General features: G+C 53.0%; 6 protein-coding genes across 6 annotated transcripts; 2 read left to right on the top strand and 4 right to left on the bottom strand.

Moving 5' to 3' along the window:
• Positions 1-431: 431 nt before the first annotated feature.
• On the top strand, positions 432-1,578 carry sidJ (putative siderophore biosynthesis lipase/esterase; the record flags this gene model as incomplete). Its single annotated transcript, XM_057131633.1, has 2 exons — positions 432-482; positions 577-1,578. 2 exons carry the CDS (start codon positions 432-434, stop codon positions 1,576-1,578), a joined length of 1,053 nt encoding a protein of 350 aa, XP_056979621.1.
• A 1,003-nt stretch (positions 1,579-2,581) lies between these two features.
• On the bottom strand, positions 2,582-6,168 carry N7511_009255 (uncharacterized protein; the record flags this gene model as incomplete). The annotated part of the gene is made up of 2 exons (XM_057131632.1): positions 2,582-5,708; positions 5,777-6,168. 2 exons carry the CDS (start codon positions 6,166-6,168, stop codon positions 2,582-2,584), a joined length of 3,519 nt encoding a protein of 1,172 aa, XP_056979620.1.
• Positions 6,169-9,412: 3,244 nt separating this feature from the next.
• On the bottom strand, positions 9,413-13,268 carry N7511_009254 (SH3 domain protein; the record flags this gene model as incomplete). Its single annotated transcript, XM_057131631.1, has 3 exons — positions 9,413-11,235; positions 11,304-11,396; positions 11,447-13,268. 3 exons carry the CDS (start codon positions 13,266-13,268, stop codon positions 9,413-9,415), a joined length of 3,738 nt encoding a protein of 1,245 aa, XP_056979619.1.
• An 827-nt stretch (positions 13,269-14,095) lies between these two features.
• N7511_009253 (Rtr1/RPAP2 family protein phosphatase) lies at positions 14,096-15,049 on the top strand (the record flags this gene model as incomplete). Its single annotated transcript, XM_057131630.1, has 1 exon — positions 14,096-15,049. One exon carries the CDS (start codon positions 14,096-14,098, stop codon positions 15,047-15,049), a length of 954 nt encoding a protein of 317 aa, XP_056979618.1.
• A 484-nt stretch (positions 15,050-15,533) lies between these two features.
• Positions 15,534-16,082, bottom strand: N7511_009252 (40S ribosomal protein eS17; the record flags this gene model as incomplete). The annotated part of the gene is made up of 3 exons (XM_057131629.1): positions 15,534-15,812; positions 15,875-16,000; positions 16,062-16,082. 3 exons carry the CDS (start codon positions 16,080-16,082, stop codon positions 15,534-15,536), a joined length of 426 nt encoding a protein of 141 aa, XP_056979617.1.
• Positions 16,083-16,458: 376 nt separating this feature from the next.
• Positions 16,459-17,886, bottom strand: N7511_009251 (mitochondrial 37S ribosomal protein bS1m; the record flags this gene model as incomplete). The annotated part of the gene is made up of 1 exon (XM_057131628.1): positions 16,459-17,886. One exon carries the CDS (start codon positions 17,884-17,886, stop codon positions 16,459-16,461), a length of 1,428 nt encoding a protein of 475 aa, XP_056979616.1.
• Between the last annotated feature and the right edge of the window lie 27 nt (positions 17,887-17,913).

The following is a 17,913-nucleotide window of genomic DNA, read 5'->3' as shown; positions in this document are numbered from 1 at the left end:
TAGGCGAGACAGACTCTGCAAGTGCCCACTTGGTGCAATACCGCTGGTATTCTCCCACGATTCTCTTATATTACGTGACACGGTATTTCTTCAGCCCATACAGAGCTGTACACTGTATTACCAAAACGCAACCCCAACCTTTCCAACCACGCAACCCCCTTTTCCGCAACTCTGTCTTGGCTGCCAAAAGTGAGACTTGTTACCTAATAATCCCGGCTTGACACGGCGTAATCAGATTGATAAGATGCTCTGAACCATTTGTCCGGTGGATCGCATTCGGTCTCCCTAACCGATGCAGAATCCCACAGACTGCGTCATGCGGAACCTCGAAAGCCCGAGCTCGGCAAATCGAACGATCCGCCAACTTCCTCTCCTAGAAACATTCCTTACCTATCCTACTGTATAACCATCTACATCTACATCTACACATCATGTCTAAATTCTGGCCCAAGGGAGGCCTCCCCGGCATCCTGCATCACTACGTGAGTTCCAACCCCTCATCCCCGGACAAAAAAAAAAAGAAGGGGGGGGGAAAAACGTCAATTGGACCCAGACAGGAAGCTAACAAACCAAAAGACCGAGACACTCGTCACATTCGAATATGCCTCTAGCACCGTCCGCCAACCGCACAGTCTCCTCTTCGTCGGAGGGCTCGGCGACGGCCTCGCAACAACATCCTACATGGCCGATCTCGCGCGCGCACTCCAGCACTCCGAATGGTCCCTCTTCACCTTGAACCTCACCTCCTCCTACCAATCCTGGGGCCTGGGACACCTGGACCGCGACACGAGCGAGATCGCCCAGTGCTTGGAGTACATCAAAGAATACAAGAACGACAAGTTCGGCGGCGGCAAGATCGCCGTCATGGGCCATTCCACTGGCAGCCAATGCGTGCTGCACTACCTCTCCCAAGCAAACCCCCACACCGACATCCCGGCCTTTGACCCGCACGTCGAGCACGTCAAGCGGCCTGTGCTTGATGGTGCGATTATGCAGGCGCCCGTCTCGGATCGCGAGGCTATCTTCTGGGTTCTGAAGTGGGGTATTGGCGATACGACGCCTGAGAAGGCTCGTGCTGTATATGATCAGATGGAGTCCCTGGCTCGTGAAGCTGTTGCCAGTGATTCTAAGCATGATACTATGCTGCCTTTGGAGTTGACTTCCATGATTTACCCCTCCAACACGCCTATCAGCTGCAGGCGGTTCTTGAGTCTTGTTAGTCCCGAGAGTCCGCAGTCGCCTCAGGAGGATGATCTGTTTAGTTCTGATTTGAGTGATGCGCACTTTGGGAAGACGTTTGGTATGATTCAGGAGCGTGGCTTGCTCAATCATAAGTTGATGGTGTTGATTTCTGGGAAGGATCAGTCCATTCCTGATTGGGTTGACAAGGACAAGATGCTCGCTAGGTGGAAAAATGCTACGGATCATAATGGCAAATATCAGATCTGGGATGACAAGCATACGGGTGTTATTCCTAATGCTTCTCATGCTTTGAGCAATGATGATCAGGCTGAGCCGCGCCAGTTCCTGGTTGAGAGGGTGTTGGGATACTTGAAGACTGCTGCGGAGAGGGCGTAGGCAAAAAAATATATACTAGTCCAGCGTTTCTATAGACAATTCGATCATACATCAAAGATCACCTTCGGCCCATGAATGTAGACAGTAAACCGCTTGAAGTGAAGATGGAACTGCGAGATGTCAGTGTGGACGGTCAAACTGGGAAAGGTTCCAACTTCATCACAGCTTCCGCTGCGATTGAGATATTATCCGCTGGCGGGTTCGACCATCACGGATTGATCACTATGGAGAGTGCTGGATGGAGGGGGCTTTTGTTTGGCGAATGTTCAATGGGATTGAAACGTTATGGAAGTGAGGAGGCTTGGCTATTATCCCTGCTGTTTCATCTCATACAACAGTGATCATGAATAACTTCACCGTGCCATGAAGCATCTAAAAGTCTCTCTGCAGATGCCTTCTATGCATACCTTAAAGCCAGTCTGCCCCTTGATGCAGTGTTTGTGGCTTGACTTGGCCACTGTTACATGCTATTCCGATGCTGCCCTTTGGAAGCTTCATTGTAGAATAGGTTGGAGATGCAGATATATTTACTTTCTATGGACGAACATGGATCAACCTTGCCATGTTATTGATCATCCGTGCACGGATATGAGGCACAGATTACGAACTACAATCTCACGAATCAAAACCGGATATGTATCGATTGACAGTACACTTGAAAATAGAGTACATAGACAGAAAAAGCACCTAAAGATAAAAGAAGTGTAATAGAAGAAGACACCCAATAGAAAAAAGAAAAGAGGATTGGAAGACAAGACGCTCAAATGCACCGAATGGTATCTAGTCGTCAAGATGAAAGTGAACCGAAGCACAAAATGAAAAGGAAAATGAAACCCGGAAAGTGGGATGTGGTAATCGAACAGAAACAGAGCCATGGACAGATGTAAGATGAAGATGAATAGACATGGGTAGAATGGGTGGAATGGAATGAGAGTGTAACGAAAGGAGACGAAGTCAAGGACCAAGGAAAGATGTAAAGAATGGGAATAGGAATATGATTAGATTAGAACATGCCACCATCAGCAGGAACGGCAGGGGGAGGGTATTGAGGGACGGCTGGAGGAGAGCTAGGCCGGGATTCCTGGCGCGCCCGCGCGTTCAGGTTACCACCCTCGCTGGAAGTCTTGCGAAGACGATTGCGGGAACGGGGACGAGATTCGTCGTCTGGAAAGACGCTTTGTTCCTCCGTGGTGCTTGGAGCTGGTGATGCAACCCGCGACGAGTCGTGCTTGTCGATCTTGAAAGCACCCAGGATAGTCTGAGTTGCTGTGCCGCGGCGACGCCGTGGGTTCATGGGGGGAAGGGGAGGGGCGTTGCTGGTTTGGGACTGAAGGCCAACGAGTGGGACGTTGGATGTTGAAGAGACGAAGGTCGGCTCTGAGATTTGCTTCTTGTTCACCGGGCGCTTGAGGAGAGATCCAGGTCCTGGAGCACGTTGGGGGGTTGTGTGGGTGGAAATGGCTGTGGATGCGAGGGACGTGGATGAGGCATTGGCTGGGACCTCGTTCAAAGGAGGAGTTGCATTGGCAGAGTATGGAGGGGCAGCAGGCGAAGGTCGAGGCGAGGCGCCGATGATTGAGGACGTGTTAGAGTTGGGGAACTGGAATGGACGCTCGTATTGGAAGCTCGGGGTCCCGGAGCGGCTGGTGCTACGATATCTACCGGAGGCACCAGATGGCGTCCGATCAAAATACCCTGGCTCAGCCATCTCAGCCGATGGGCGGTTGGAGGCGGGGAGAGAACTGGGCATGGGAGGTTCGAATCCATCAGGGACAACGAAGTTATCATGCGCAATAACTGATCCCTCATCGACAGTCTGGAGATCATCACGCTCGCGGTATCTGGTGCGGCTCTTAGAGCGGCCAGATGCATCAGATCCCGAACGCTCTCTCTGGGACCGGAAACCACCGTGCGGAGATGGCCCACGGCTGCGGCTGGACTCGCGCGACTCCTCGTTGCTGTTGTTGCGACTGAGAGTGGGCATACGTGATCTGAGAGAACGCTCTCCCACTTGAGGAGAGCTAGAGTTGGAGTGTTGACCAAAGCTGAAAGGGGGACGTTCCTCGCGCCACGACTCATCCGAAGCAAGGGCAGGGGAGGACGAGTTGTTGTAACCAAAGAGCTTCTTCTGGTCGGGCTTGGGGGTGACCTGCTTGCTAGCCTTTTGCTTCAACATAGCAAATGCATTTCCAGTCCTGGTGAAGTCGGGGGTTGAGCGGCCAGGAGTAGGACTGCTAGATCGACTCTCGCTCTCGGCAACACTTCGGAGCTTCTCCTGCACCTTTCTGCGCCGTTCGGCCAGTTCAATGGCGAACTCCTCACGTTCCTTCTGGGTCTCAGTGCTTCCGTCGCGGCGGTGGGAGAACGACGCCATTTCCTCTTTCCACGATGGGGTCTTCGAGCTGTCGCCAATAGTGCCAGGGGCGGAAGAGTCTTCGCTGTTACGAGAACCGCTTCCCTCTGCAGAGTGAGCGGAAGGAGTATGCGAGCTTGACGTACTGGGGCGTGCAGCTGATGACGGCCGAGCATCTTCGCGGGATTGTTGGTACAGCGGAATGGATTCCTGTGACACACGCTCCTCTGGCTCATGCTCAGGAAGACGGGGTGACGGGGGAGGGAAAATAGAGGATCGATCACTTTGCTGGCGAAGGTGAGAGCGAACCATTCCCCCCATTCCACCGAGTCCCGGGTCCGCCTGAATTGTCGGGGAATCAGGTCTCGGTGGGACAGCTTCATGCGAGGAAGCGGCATCGAAATAATCATTCTCCTCAATGGGCTTCAGGTCACCTAGATCCGAGTATCTCACTTCCGGGAGAGTCTCGAGGTGATCCTTGGTTTGAGTTGACGGGGTGTTCGATACCATGCTAGAACGCTGGATGGACTGGCCGTATTCTGTAGCCAAGGATGTCGCTGACGAGAGGTCGTGCGAGCGCCGATCATCGCCTTCATCCCCCGAGTCGCTAGCTGTGGAATTGGCATAGAAAGTCTTCGCTCCTAGCCTGTAAGGGGAAGCCTCAATGCTGGAGGCACGGGAGTGATCAACGCCCCGGTGTGCCTCGCTACTGTAGTGAGAAGAGGCAGACTCGGCTCTGGAACGATAGCTAGACTTGGACAATCCTCGTGGGCGTTGGTTCACAGGCTCTGCGGGAAGAGGCCGGCGCGGGGGTGACGCTCGTCGCGGCGGTGGGGTTTCTCGTCCCTGATGCATCTGAAGCTGACGACGGGAGAACGCTTGCTCGTCGAAACCTGTGGCAGGGCGGTTGAACAGGCCCATGGCAGTCGCCTTGCCGTGGTCTTCGGGGTGAATTGAAGCAGCCAAGAGGGCGGAAACATCCTCGGACTCACTGAAGGGAGGACTCAATGGAGGAGCAGCCCCGAAAGTTGCTGCTGTTGGCGAGAGGCGCTCTTTCAAAGCAGACTCTCCGGAAATGCGGGGTTTGGGAGAGGTTGCAGACGAAGGTGGGCTAGTAGGAGAAGCTGAAGCAGGCTCATTAATAGCAAGCTTTTGCAGACGATCACGCAGGTTGGATGCACTCCGGGAGTAGTTGCGATTTAAAGAAGGAAGATCAGGCGTCCCTGCACGCTGGCGGCTCAGGCTTTCCAGACGGTACAAAGTCGAGGTCTGCTGGTTCTGAGCTGCCTGGGTCAATCCTTGACCATAGAGACGACGAGATCGAATCGAACCAGTTTTCGGGTTAGACATGGCGGAATTCGACCGATGGGGCTCGGCCACGGTTTCTGGGAATGGATATCCACCCGCCGGTGGTAAGGATGATGCGCTTAATGGCGATTCGTCGATCGACGTCGCAGGGGTCAATGACTGAACATTTGATAGAGGTCCGGAGGCCGTAGAAGAGTAAGTGGTTCGATCGTTCGATGAGACAGTCGACGGGGCGTCTTCTGATTGCCGAGCAGCAGCCTCGCGCGCCTCCTCCGCGGCCTTCTCTTCCTTCTCCTTTAAACGTAGTCGCTGGAAAGCGGAGAGATTCATGTCATGGTCATACACCGGCTTTCCCATCCCCCGATTACCACCTTCTGGTGCTCCATTCGGTGCCCCTGGGCCTCGAACCGGGATCTTATAAACCTTCTGGCGGCCACCAAACAGATTATTTCCTTCTGCGCGACGTCCTCTGCTCATCATACTCCCAGACTGTGATCGGTCGTCATCTGTGCCGTATCCATCTCCCCCGAAGCGAACGAGTCTGTGCGGCCGAGAGCGATCGAGGGCCGACTCCCATCGTTGGAGGAACATTCATCGATATCCGCGAGCATATTCGGGTTGTGTCCGAACAGATTTAATCGTGAGGCGCGTTTGGGGAACAGCACGCTGTCGTCACTCGCCTTTCCGAGTAATGAGAGGGGGTCATCTTGTTCCTTCAGCATGCTAAACCGAGCCGACAGCTTTGGCATCAGCAAACTCGTCCGGAAGTTATCTGATGGGGGGAGGGCGGCGGAAAGGTCAAAATCCGGTTCGGGTTTGGGTTGCTGGACGTCCTTCTTCTTGGATCCCTTTAGGCTGAATGTTGGAGATTCCCCCTCGATCTCCCCCGAGGTGTCCTTCACCTTCTTATTCTTGCGGAAACGGTTCATCATCGGTAATGTGTGCTCAGGAGGCAGGCCGTAATCGGCGAGTAAGGAATGTACAGTATGAGGGGTTGAACGAGTGTGTGGAGTGTACTTTTGGATCAACAGATAGCCCCTTCAATTGGAAGAAGTTGACTCACTGGATATCATCCAGAGGAAGAGAGCGGCATGACCCAAGTCAGAGAGGTTGGAAATCGAAGAGAGAGCGAGAGATATCTAGAGTAGACAAATCACATAGGGAACGCGAAGAATGTCACGATTTGGAATGGATCCAGCTCCCCTTAGCGTCAAAGTAAAATTAAAGGGAAAAAAACAAAAAAACCGATTTTCGATTTTTCAATTGGAATTTTGAGGAAAGAAAAACAAATGAAGCTGAGGATCGTCCTGTTCAGATCAGCCCGACAATGTTTGGACAATGCCAGCAGCCACTTGTTTACTTGTTTACGCCTTCATACTCTCTTGAAACCTGAAGTTGACAGTTCCCGAGCGATATCCATGGAACTACGGTATGGTATGGTCATCTCACAGTGTTCAGATCCCCCCAACAGACAAAACAGGCCAATGAGGGTCGTAAGTTACCGTCCCTACAATACCGTCCCCTTGCTTCATCCTTCATCCCTGGATACGGGAGAAGCATACATCGCTCTCTTCGAACCCGGGGCTGAACGCCACCTATCTACACCATGCGACACACAACATGTGTGTGTCTTAATTCAAACCTTCATGTCCCAAGAAAAAAAAAAGCCCTTTTCCCGCTAAGATCCGGGGGCCTGGACACGGGAAACAAGATCGTCGCTCGATTACTTCATACCAGATCGGAGTTGACATCCAATGGAGAAGGTGATCCCAATAATTATGGATCAGAAGAGAAGACTCCATCGAAATGGAGACTCTGGTTCATCTCAGACCCTGATATCAAATGAGATCAAATAGACCCCCCCAACTCCTTGCATAGCAATGGACCGGCAAGGGCAAAGTACAGTAACTGTGTCCCCAGGACAGGACAGGTAAACCGGGGAAAGCCCCCAATCAGCATCAACGGCAGATAAACATGGATTTGCCTCTGCAATATCGCCTTCTGCATGTACACGAGACCACTATATTAAATATGGCTGCCATGGCTGAGATTAGCGAAATGGACATGGCGTGCAGGACTCAGCCACCATATCAGTGAACAAGAGCCGGGTCCAAGGTCAATTTCCTGCAGTACCGGATACACAATGCATTCAATTTTATTTTCCGCACTGCAGGACCTCCTGCATTGTGCAGGACGGGGGGGGGGCTGTACAGTACTGTAGTACGTCGCAGAGCCCACAGTCAGCTCGGTACTGTATACGAAGAGGATGCAGATTTTTGCTAGACGTGGATCCGCCCCCGAGAAAGCCAAATTTCGAACCATGGGAGGCGATGGAGCCCATCTTCCAGGGCGTTCAGGGCTCCAGGCCTGGATTACTAATCTCCATTTCCAGGTGCAGTTCCGGACATGGAGGAACAAAGTTTAGAAGAGGGAGAAGAAATCAAGAATCCGGGAATGTAGTCAGCCTAGAACAGAAGTTAGCGTCCCGGTGAGCGGTGACAGCCGTTGTAAAAGCCTGAAAAAAGAATGCCACGGCAAAAGGGAGAGACTATTGGAAGCATCAGGCATAGTGCCCCCCTGACTAGTCCGAATGAGGAGAGTCATATTCCAATAGATCGAGATTGATGTCATCTACGGAGGAAGAGGACTTAATATATCACCTATCGTCATAGATATATAGGCTCGGATATCAACAAGGTGTCCCGGAGACATCAACAGTAGAAAACCCACCCCCAGATACAGTCCAAACCAAGCAGTCCTTCATAGGAACGAATCCGAATCCTCGTGGACACCCCCCCCCCCCAACTCACCTTAATCTCCGACACTGGATCTATCACTTTTCACGTCCAAGTCCCAAATATAGTGCCGAATAGGACTGGACTCCGTAGCCTACGACAGCACTCCGTACTAGTAGACTCTAACCTCAGAGCATGGGGATCCATGATCCATGGTCCATAATTAGCGTCCTGTTCAGTACATCGTGTCGGCGTGCATGTACCTTGCATGAATCCGAACTCTTTCCAGCATTGCAGCGTAGCCAAAATCGACATGATATTCGCGATCAGCACGGAACCCAACAGCCGACCCGATCGCGAATATCCGGACAAGTGTGCCGGGTCTCGAACTGTCGAACAGTGGGAGATGGGCGATTGCCGCACGAACACGGCACAGTCGAATGAAACTCCCCGGGAAAAAAAAAAAGTACCAAAAAAGGAGTCGGCTCGTCATTGGCGGGTCTCTCCCTCTCTCGTTCTCCATTATGCCCCCGTTTTGAGAAGGGAGGGGGCCGGGGGGCCCTAGTCACTCAGGCTGTGGGCTTGAAGCCGGCGTTTCAGGCGATGGAAATTGCCATGGGGCTAGATTGGGAGGGGGGTTTTGGTCGCGGGTATTAGACCGTGAGGGCGACAGTATAACGTTAAAGTTCGTGTCCAAGGTTCCCAAGGGTGGACTCGGGGTGATATGGTCAAACTGCTAACAGCTCCAACGGTCCTGGGGCGTCGGTGGGGTCGCTGGAGGGGTTCTCCGTGAATCAAATTAGACTAGGTTTGGGATGTTTTAGTGCTTCGCTACGAGCTTGGGTTAATTTATTTCTTAGTTCTAGACCGTGGGCTTGGGGAGTCTTAAGGTCACGTCGGTAAAATGAAGACTGACGGTTGATGGGGATATAGGAGAGCTGGGAGACCGAAATCATTCCGACAATTTCTCACATTAGAGGCATCCGAACGTGGACCAGGTCTAGACAGGCCTAACTATGTCTAGGCAACATTGATAACCGAAGGCAGATGCAAAATGTAACATTGACAGAGAAAGAGAAGAGAAGAAGAAAAAAACTGCACGCTCGCTGAACTCTCCATCAAACAGGAAACCACCCCCGATTGCACATTACCACAGGGGTCCAGATGATCCACGAGAGGAGAACAGAAGACAAGACAGAAGAAGAGAATGGAAGAGAATGATATAGAGGATAGGGAGAGAAAGGAGACACCTTTTCATTCATACAAGATCCAACCCAATCTAGATGGGAGACGGGGAAAGAAAGAGAATAGAAAAAAAAAAGGAAACGAGACACAAAAGAAAATGTCATCTGCTCATAGCCCAATATTGGCCAAAGGAGGTCGACTCCAAGAAGAACAGACTATAGAATCTGATCCTAGTCCAACCAGTGTCAGTTGCCTATTTGCTGGATTCCCAGCCTACCCAGCTACGGGGCATCACACGCCAGACCTTGCATTCACCACTGCGGAGATCGTTCAACTTGAAGCTTTCCATCTTGACCTTCTTGCTCTCGCGACCTTGCTCCCAGGCTCGGATCTTCTTCTTGGTGCCATCCCAGTCGACCACGACGCCGACGTGGTCGGGTTTGCCAACCTCGGCGCTGTACTTTTGGTGCATTGTGCCGCGGTGACCTTGGAAACGGGCATTGCGGAAGCTGACAATGTCACCAGCACGAATTTCGTCATGCAAAGACACGGAAGCATTGGCTAGATTTGAGTACACCGCGACGCCGTAAGCTCGAGTGCCAACAGGGAGAAGAGCGTCAGAGAGAGGATCGAGCAGGTACTGCACAAGTCCGCAGGTAGTGCCATCTCCAACGGTGGAGTTCTGAATCGAATTGACGGCTTCGGAAATCTTGGTTCCAAGCTGGATATGGGCCTGTTCTAACTGATCTTGACGGGGTTGGAGAGGTGGAGACTCGTGGCGCTGCTCAAGAGAAACATCCGCGGGGTTTTTGGCATCATACTGGACGGTCACGATGGTCTGGGAGTAATCAATGAACAGAATATAAACGTCCTTTGAGACGGATGTCTTTCCACCACGCTTCGTAGAAGCTGACTCTTCGATTTCGAAAAGTAGATCCTTGCGGTTCTGGAAAACCGGAGGGGGTGTGTTGGGCTGGGCCCACCAGAGTGTGCTCTCAGAAAGGTCGACATCGGTAGCAATGAACCCAAGGTCGACCGACGGGCGAGAGACATCCATAGACCGGCGAAGGTTAGGCTGGCTTCTCAATAAATCCACGGATGCGCGTTGGCTTCGGCCCGTAGAGGGGGATGGCATGCCTGGAGCCTGGCCGTGGGGAAGCGGAGGGACCAATGAGAGCGTTTTCTTGTGCGAGGAAGTGGCACTTTCCTGTGCTGGGCTCTGCAAGTCTGGAGAGGCGTCATACAGATCATCATAGTCATCATTCGCATGCTGCGGTGGCGGAGGTGGTGCCTCAGGGCGTCCATGTGGAACGCCGGGGGATCTGGGGAGGCCGTGCTGAGGAGCGGCGTAGTTGAAAGGGTCATATTCATCATCGTCATCACCACCAGCCGGCTCTCTGTTTGGTGGAGGAGGAGGGGGTCCTCTGGGTGTGTCGATAGACGCACGAACATTATGGGGCGGCTGACTTGGGGGTGGTGGAGGAACACCTCTAGGAGCTGTTGGGGGAAGAGGCGGGGGTTGCCGAGCTTCCTGGGGGCTGCGTGGAGAATGAATGGAGACATCATCGGTAATGGTGCCCTCGTCAAAGCTTGAGTCACGCTCGTGAGACTTCAGGGCATCCTTGTGTTTGACTCCCGAGGCAATATCAGTATCGTAGTCCCCGTCGTATTCGGTAACCTCTCCTTCTGCCTCTTCTCCAGCCTGTCGGGGGGCAGACATCGCGCTGGTGCGACTGTCGGCAGTAGATCGGCGACGCATTTGGCCTGGAGGAGGTGGAGGTGGAGCACGTCCTTGTGAGGGTGCCATGGGTGGGTTGGTTGGGATAGGAGGTGGTAGACGACTGGCTCTCTTTTCAGCCGCAGGTGTCAGGACTGGAGAGGAAGCTGAGTCGTACATCGAAGAACGACGAGAATCGAAATGATCAGGAATCGCAGGAGCAGGCACTGCTGGTGGAGCACCAGTAGGTTGAATTGAAGTATTCAAAGATAGATTACTGGCATGGGCAGACAGTTCATCATCAGACTCTTCGCCCTTGTCAGCGGTGGAGGGCCTGGGTGGAACAGGGGCAGGCCGTGCTGTCCACCATGATCAGTATTCAGTTACAAGCAAAGAGTATTTAAAATAAAAAGAGTGTGCGACATACCTGAAGGAACTGGGGGAGGAGAACCAGGTTGCTCAGTTGGCATAGATGGGACGGGCCTTGATTCCCGAGGAGGTGGAAGAGGAGCAGAGCGTTCTATGGTCTTTAGCAGCTGAAAAAAATACTAGATCCTGGGTTTATCTTACCTTGGGATGGAGGAGCCGGAGGAGGACGGTCAATGGAACCACGGGGCCGGTCAATGGAGCCGCGAGGGACTGCGCCTTCTCGAACGACATCTTCAACGTCGGGTACCTCACGGGCAGAATGCTGTTCAGTGATGGGAGTCACTGGGGTCTCCTCTTCCTCCTTCTCTACACTTGTAGGAGGGGGAACTGGCTTGGTGTTCAGGTTCATTCCAGGAAGAGGAATCATAGGAACTGGGGGTGCAGCAGCGGGCGAGGTAGGCTCAGACTCATTTTCACCAAGTCTCTTATCAGACTCGCCAGGGGTCTTCGGCTTGCGAGTACCAGCACCGGGGGCAGCCATGCCTGGCATGGGCATACCTCCACCCGGTGGTCCAAAGAGACCCATCATGCCCATACCACCACTCATCTTCGCCATTCGCGCACGCAGTTCCATTCTGCGCTTGGTCTCGGGGTCCATCTCTTCTTCTTCTTCTTCTTCTTCTTCTACTTCTTCTTCTTTTTCCTCGTCCTCTGCCTTGTCTTCTTCTTCTACGTCAGCGTCCTCGGAAAGAGTCGGCTCAACTGCTCGGGTCGATAGTTGACGCTTGGAAACTGGACGAGGCTGTTCCTCATCATCATCCTTGCTTGTGGATGTCTCTCCGGCGTCTTCAGAGTCGGCAGCAGCGGAGGCATCTGCGTCATTGGTGTCACTGGCAATTTCCTGAGTGGGCGAGAAGGGGACGGGCGGCGGTGCAGTAGGAGCTTGAGCTCTCACAGTATCTACACTGGGGTCCCGGGCAGTCGGAGCTCCTTCAATAAAAGGAGACTCTGGTTCATCATCAAGGGCTGCAGGGGTCATAGGAACTGCGGGGGCTGCAGGTTCCTCGGAAGACTTCTTGGGAGGACGAGCAGGCTTCTCTTTCTTTTGAGCTGCGTCTGCATGACGTTGAGCTTGCTCTAATTGTTGCTTTTGAAGTAAGGCAATTCGGTCCTTCAAACTGGTGGGCTTGGGCTGATCCTCTGTGCCCTCTTCGCCTTCATCCGTAGGAGCAATGGGAGGAGGAGGGCGGCTCTCGGAGACCGGAGGTTCGCGTGCAATCTGCTCCTTAACATCTGGGTCCTCCTCTCTCTTGTATACCTGAGGCGCAGCTTCCCTCGGGGGAGGCTTATAGGCATCCCGACTGGGAGGTGGTGCGACGAAAGGCTTCTTGATGAAAGATGGCTGAGAACCACCGGGCTTAAAGGGTATAATTGGCGCCGCGGCAGGTTTGTTGAAGGCGGCGATGCGATCTCTGAACGACGACCCGGAAGGCTTCTCTGCGACAGCTGGGGGAGCAGGTTTACTGGACGGTGCCTTGGCGGCGGGTTCAACCGGAGCTGCTGGAGGAGCTGGAGCGGGCGCGGGCGCCTTTGCCGGCTGCGGGGGCGACGATGCAGTTTTTGCGACGGGGGCAATCGTAGGCTTGGGGGGAGATTGGGGCGCAAGTGGCTGTGGGAGTGCAATGTCCTCCTCGTCCTCCGCGGGTTGTGCCTCCACCTCGGGCTCGGGTTCGGGCTGCTTGCTCTCGATCACGGGTGACTGCACTGGCGCAGGCTCGGGCTCCTTCTTCGGTCTGGGGCGAGATGGGCGCGGAGGAGCTGGGGGGTCATACTTTTCGACGAAGTTTTTGGGGAAGATGCCCTCCTGCTTAACCCCCGAGGCGTCCGAATATTCACCGTAGTACCAATCGTCGTCCTCCAGAGCGGTGACGGTCACAATCTGACCGATCGGGAAGGGGAGGTCGTCATCATGGCCCGAAGCATACTCGAAGACCGCCCGGACCGTAAAAGGCGGGCTGGACATCTGGCAAGTCGAAACCGAGGTTCAGAATTGAGAACGATGTGGGGAGAGGAATGCTAGAGTGTGAAACGGCAATGACGCTAGGATATCTGTACAGGACAAATCGCCAGCTTCGATACCTCTAGCATGCAGAGATATATGGAGAAATTAATCAATTCCTTGGTGGTACGAAGGTGTGTCAGCTACGATGAAACAGACGTCAATGAGTGGTGCCTGCCAGGAGATGAGGGGGAGGGGGAGGCAAACTTGGGAGAAGGACTCACGGAGAACCGAACACCCTGGGCAGGGCCAGTAAGAAAATGAGATGCAAGATGAAAAGGAAATACTGGGGGGAAGAACGAGGAAGCAGATGAAGAGGGAGAAGGAGATGAGGTAGGTGTGGTCGTCACTTGGCGGGATGAGGGAAATGGGCTCCACTGACGATCGGCGGCTAACAGCAACCAGGGAACACGCACATGGGGAAATAGGTAGGTTCCCAAGCTTGGAAGTGAGTGATAGTAGACTCTGAGGACTGAAATAGGTCTATGTCTATGGAGGCGAACGAGTCAGAGGCAGAGTTCTGGTTAAGGGGTCAAGTATAGAACACTACATAACTTATATGCCGGATGGATAAGGCAACAATTGCACAGTCTACCATTAACAACCATGATCGACCCCAATCACTTGACTGTATATGCCTAAAGATGTATATATATAGAACTTGTCAGTTTGTCGACTGGCCAATGTCATGCCACTGTATTGCTGCTGCCCAAGCTACGTCAGCAATCCGGGGTTTGCTTCTTCCGCTTTACATCCAAAATCTCTTCCCCTCTTCATATATTCCCTACATTATGGCACAACAATTGAAAACGTCTCTCCCAGAGACCTTTGCAGCCATGAATGCCCAACGACCGTCGCCGCCATCATATCTGCACCCCACACAGGATGAGCAAGACAGATATCTTCAAGGAAGGCCTGGGGCTACACAACACCACCTGGAGATCGCCTTACAGCATGCGCAGCAGATTCAAACACAAAAGGACGCCGAGGATATCATTCTGAATAACATCCTGGACCTCCTCGACCTCCCCTCAAACCCAAACGCCGACCCCGCCACACCGTCAGAAGAAGATGCACGGAAATTAAAAATTTCATTGGCCCCCTTCCGCCCAAGCGACTATGACAACCTAATTTTGGAGCGCAACTACGGTGACCTCTGCGGTTACAGTCTATGCCCAAAACAACATCGGAAAGACAACAGAGGCCGGGGAGGCGGGTTCCGGTTTACGTACGGTGCAAAGGGAAGCGGGCCTGGAGGACGCGGACGCGCCGTGGATATTGTTCCCCAGGACAAGGTTGAGAAATGGTGTTCGGATGCTTGTGCCGAGCGCGCTCTTTGGCTTCGTGTGCAGCTTTCTGAGGTGCCAGTGTGGGAGCGGCGGGCTGGCGACACGCGGGGTGGGCTGATTCTTCTGCTGGAGGAGGCACGCGCTAGACGGCAGAAGGCTCCTGCGGCTACTGGCACTGTTTCTTCTGTCGTGGATGATCTGCAGAATCTAAGGCTAGGAGACAGGTCTCGCGAGCTTGCGATTGAACGTGGTGATACTAGTACAGTGGTTCGAAATGGACGTGTGAACGTCGATATCAGGGAAAACGAGCGTGCTTCCCAGCGTGCTGTTGATGCTCCGCAGTGGCGTCCCGAGGATGCGATGGGGGGCTCGATTGAGGGTTATGTACCCAGAGCGCAGCAAGACCAACATGTTCAGGATGAAGATGGAGACATCGATGTGCTCGATCAGATTTGAAAGGCAAAAGAATTGCCAAGGAACATAGAAATTTCCGTCTCTTTACTGTATATACCCAACTTACCCTTTTATATGTCGACTACGTGAAATGAACGATCTACAAAGACCATGTGGAATGGAACTGGCTTGCAAGACTCACAAACAGAATCAACGCAAAGCTCAGACCAAAGGTCTCGAGCTACTCAAACCCAGATACAAGACCTTGGGATGAGAACCCCTACGTAATTTAACCTGGAGGGGGGAACCCCAGCCAAGTAAACACGAGGAACATTGGCAATCAAGCATCATCCCCTTGCGGAGAATCAGCGACACCTTTTCTCAAAGAGAATCATGTTTATTCATTCCTCATCCAGGAATAGCCTCCACTCTAAGCTAAACCAAAGCTAGCATGGGCGAAAGCCAGCCATAACAAGCATCGGGGAAACGCCGGGAGTTAACCCAAGACCAGACATGAATTTTTTTTCCGTATTCCGGGTCGCTAAATTTAGCGGGGACCGAAGCGACGGGGACGCTCAGCCTGCTGCTGCTGGCTGACGGACACGACGTTGACCTTGAGGTTGTCGAAGCCGAGGGACTTGAGGAGGTCCTTGGTGTCGGCATCAACATCGAGCTGGCCGGACTCGGTCTGGGAGACATCGAGAGCGGAGACCTCGGGGACGTACTGGTCCTTGCGCTCACGCTCCTCCTCCTGGAGCTTGAAGGAGATACCGCGGACGGGACCACGCTGGATACGCTTCATCAAGTGGGTGGTGTAACCAGCAATCTGAAGAATTTTGAATCAGTATTTGAGGTCGGAAGTGTGGTGTTGTAACGGTAGGGTCTCACCTTGTTGCGAAGACGCTTGGAGGCAATGATGGCGATCTCATCGCAAATGCGCTTGTTGGTCTCGAAGTCGAGGGTCAACTTGGGGTAGTAACGCTCGATGATGACCTTAGCGGAGCGCTTGACTGTCTGTTCGAGGAAGAAAGTTAGATCGGTGGTAATTTTGTCGCTGTTGGCTTTGTATGCTCACCTTGGTACGGACGCGACCCATTTTGGCGGTTGTTGGCTGGCGGGATGGAGGTTCGAAGATTCGATGTGTATGTCCAATTTGGGTTGAGTTGGTGAACGGCTTTCGCTTAGTCCTGTGCGGATTCTTGCCCTGAGCCCTAATCACATATCACGTGTTAGTCATCATGATTATGTCATCCAATCAATCTTGCCCTTTAGGGAAGGAGCTACGTCAACCGTATTTACTCCAAGTGTATTTACTCCAAGTTATGGTTACGATCCCTGGGGAAACCATCGCTCAGAAACTAATATATTGATGCACCTAATTTAAATGACTATGACACAGTCCAAAAGAAATGAGAGTAGCTTTACAAGCACCAATTCTATCATACATCCTTTCCACACTCGCCCAACCTTCCTCATTCTCTCGAGTTAAGATTGTCGAGGAGGCTGCGAGCGACATCCTCGGTCCCCCGCATTGGGCGTCTCAGGGAAGGTTGATCTCTAGACTGGAACCGAGGTTGCTGATGCGGGAGTCTGTCTAGTCGTGGGACTGTCTGGTCACCGCTGCTGGCCACGCCCGAGACGTTCAGACTGTTGGGCTTGGAGTGGTCTTCAAGTCCGTAGGGAGCCTTAGCTGTTGCACTTGCGCGGTAAGATGAAAGGCCAATGCGACCCTGGGAATCAATAGAAGCACGGATGGGAGTAACCCAGTATTTGCCTCCACCAGGGATAGAGGCATCAAAGTAGGTGAGACCAGGAGGAGTACCTTGCTCAACAAAGGCCATGGCATTCAAGTCTTCGGTGGCGATACCACCGACACCAGCAATAGCCCGGTTCATGCGGCCCTTGAAGCGGCCCTTAGGGCGCAAGATGCGGGCCTCGACGGGGCGCTGGTGAGCCTGCGGGCCATACTGGGCGTGATTCTGGATCAAGGCGTGCGAACGAGTGTACGAAAGACCAGCAGATGGGTGTGTCTTCGGGGGTCCTGAGATAGCGTATTCGGTGGAGGACAAGCTAGATGGGGGAGCTCCGAAGTAGCTGCGTCCGATGCGCTCGCTGGGGATGGCAGGACCGGAGGGCAGATCGAGCAGATCGAAGACAGCAGGACCAAGAGCGCTAGGGTCACTGCGCAAGGTTTTGACATATGTCTTAAACTCTGCGTCGGTGATGGTGACAGCTTCATCAATCAAGTCCTCTCCATTATCCTGGGCCTCTTTACGGATCTCGGCAGACCGCTTCGCAATCAATTGCTCACGCAGCTTTTGAATAAGCTCGGGCTTCTTTCGACTGACTTGCTTCATGTAGTCTACAAATTCCGCTTCTGTCTGTCCAGCGATCCAAGGACCGGAGTGTCTGAATTGTTTGGCTTTAGGGTCGTTTATACCTTGGTCGTTCAGGCTGTTCTGAGTGTTGTCAAGGTGTGGTTCAAATGGACTCTGATGCCTCGGAAGAATGCTTGTGGCGTAGTTGACTTTAGAGGGAAGAGACATGGGCATATGAAGCTCTTGGAACTTCTCGAGTGTCATGGTATGGTCCGCTGCGGATTCGAAGTCGGTGACATGTTCGTAGTTATCGAGGGCATTGACTCTCACGACAGGTCTCGATGATTTCTCAGATGTCGATTTAGAAGGAAGAGGTCGTTTCAAACCCCAATCGCCTCGAGCTAGCGATGATTGCGGCGTAACAATGGCTGCTCGAATAGGGTGAGGCAGAGTTGCTGAATCGGATTCGAACACCGCTCGTGATGTTGAGGGGTCGCTCGAGGGGTTGAGAGACTTCGGAAGCGCGAATAAACGGGACTTTCGCAAAAGATTCGCCGTTGGCGATAGCCTGGCGGAGGCCATCTTGTTCAATGGGGTATTTGATCTTGA

This window comes from Penicillium nucicola (assembly GCF_028828085.1).
Source record: "Penicillium nucicola strain IBT 29836 chromosome Unknown utg000010l, whole genome shotgun sequence".
NCBI classification, from domain to species: Eukaryota; Fungi; Ascomycota; class Eurotiomycetes; order Eurotiales; family Aspergillaceae; genus Penicillium; species Penicillium nucicola.
This window is presented reverse-complemented; position numbering and strand designations above follow the sequence as displayed.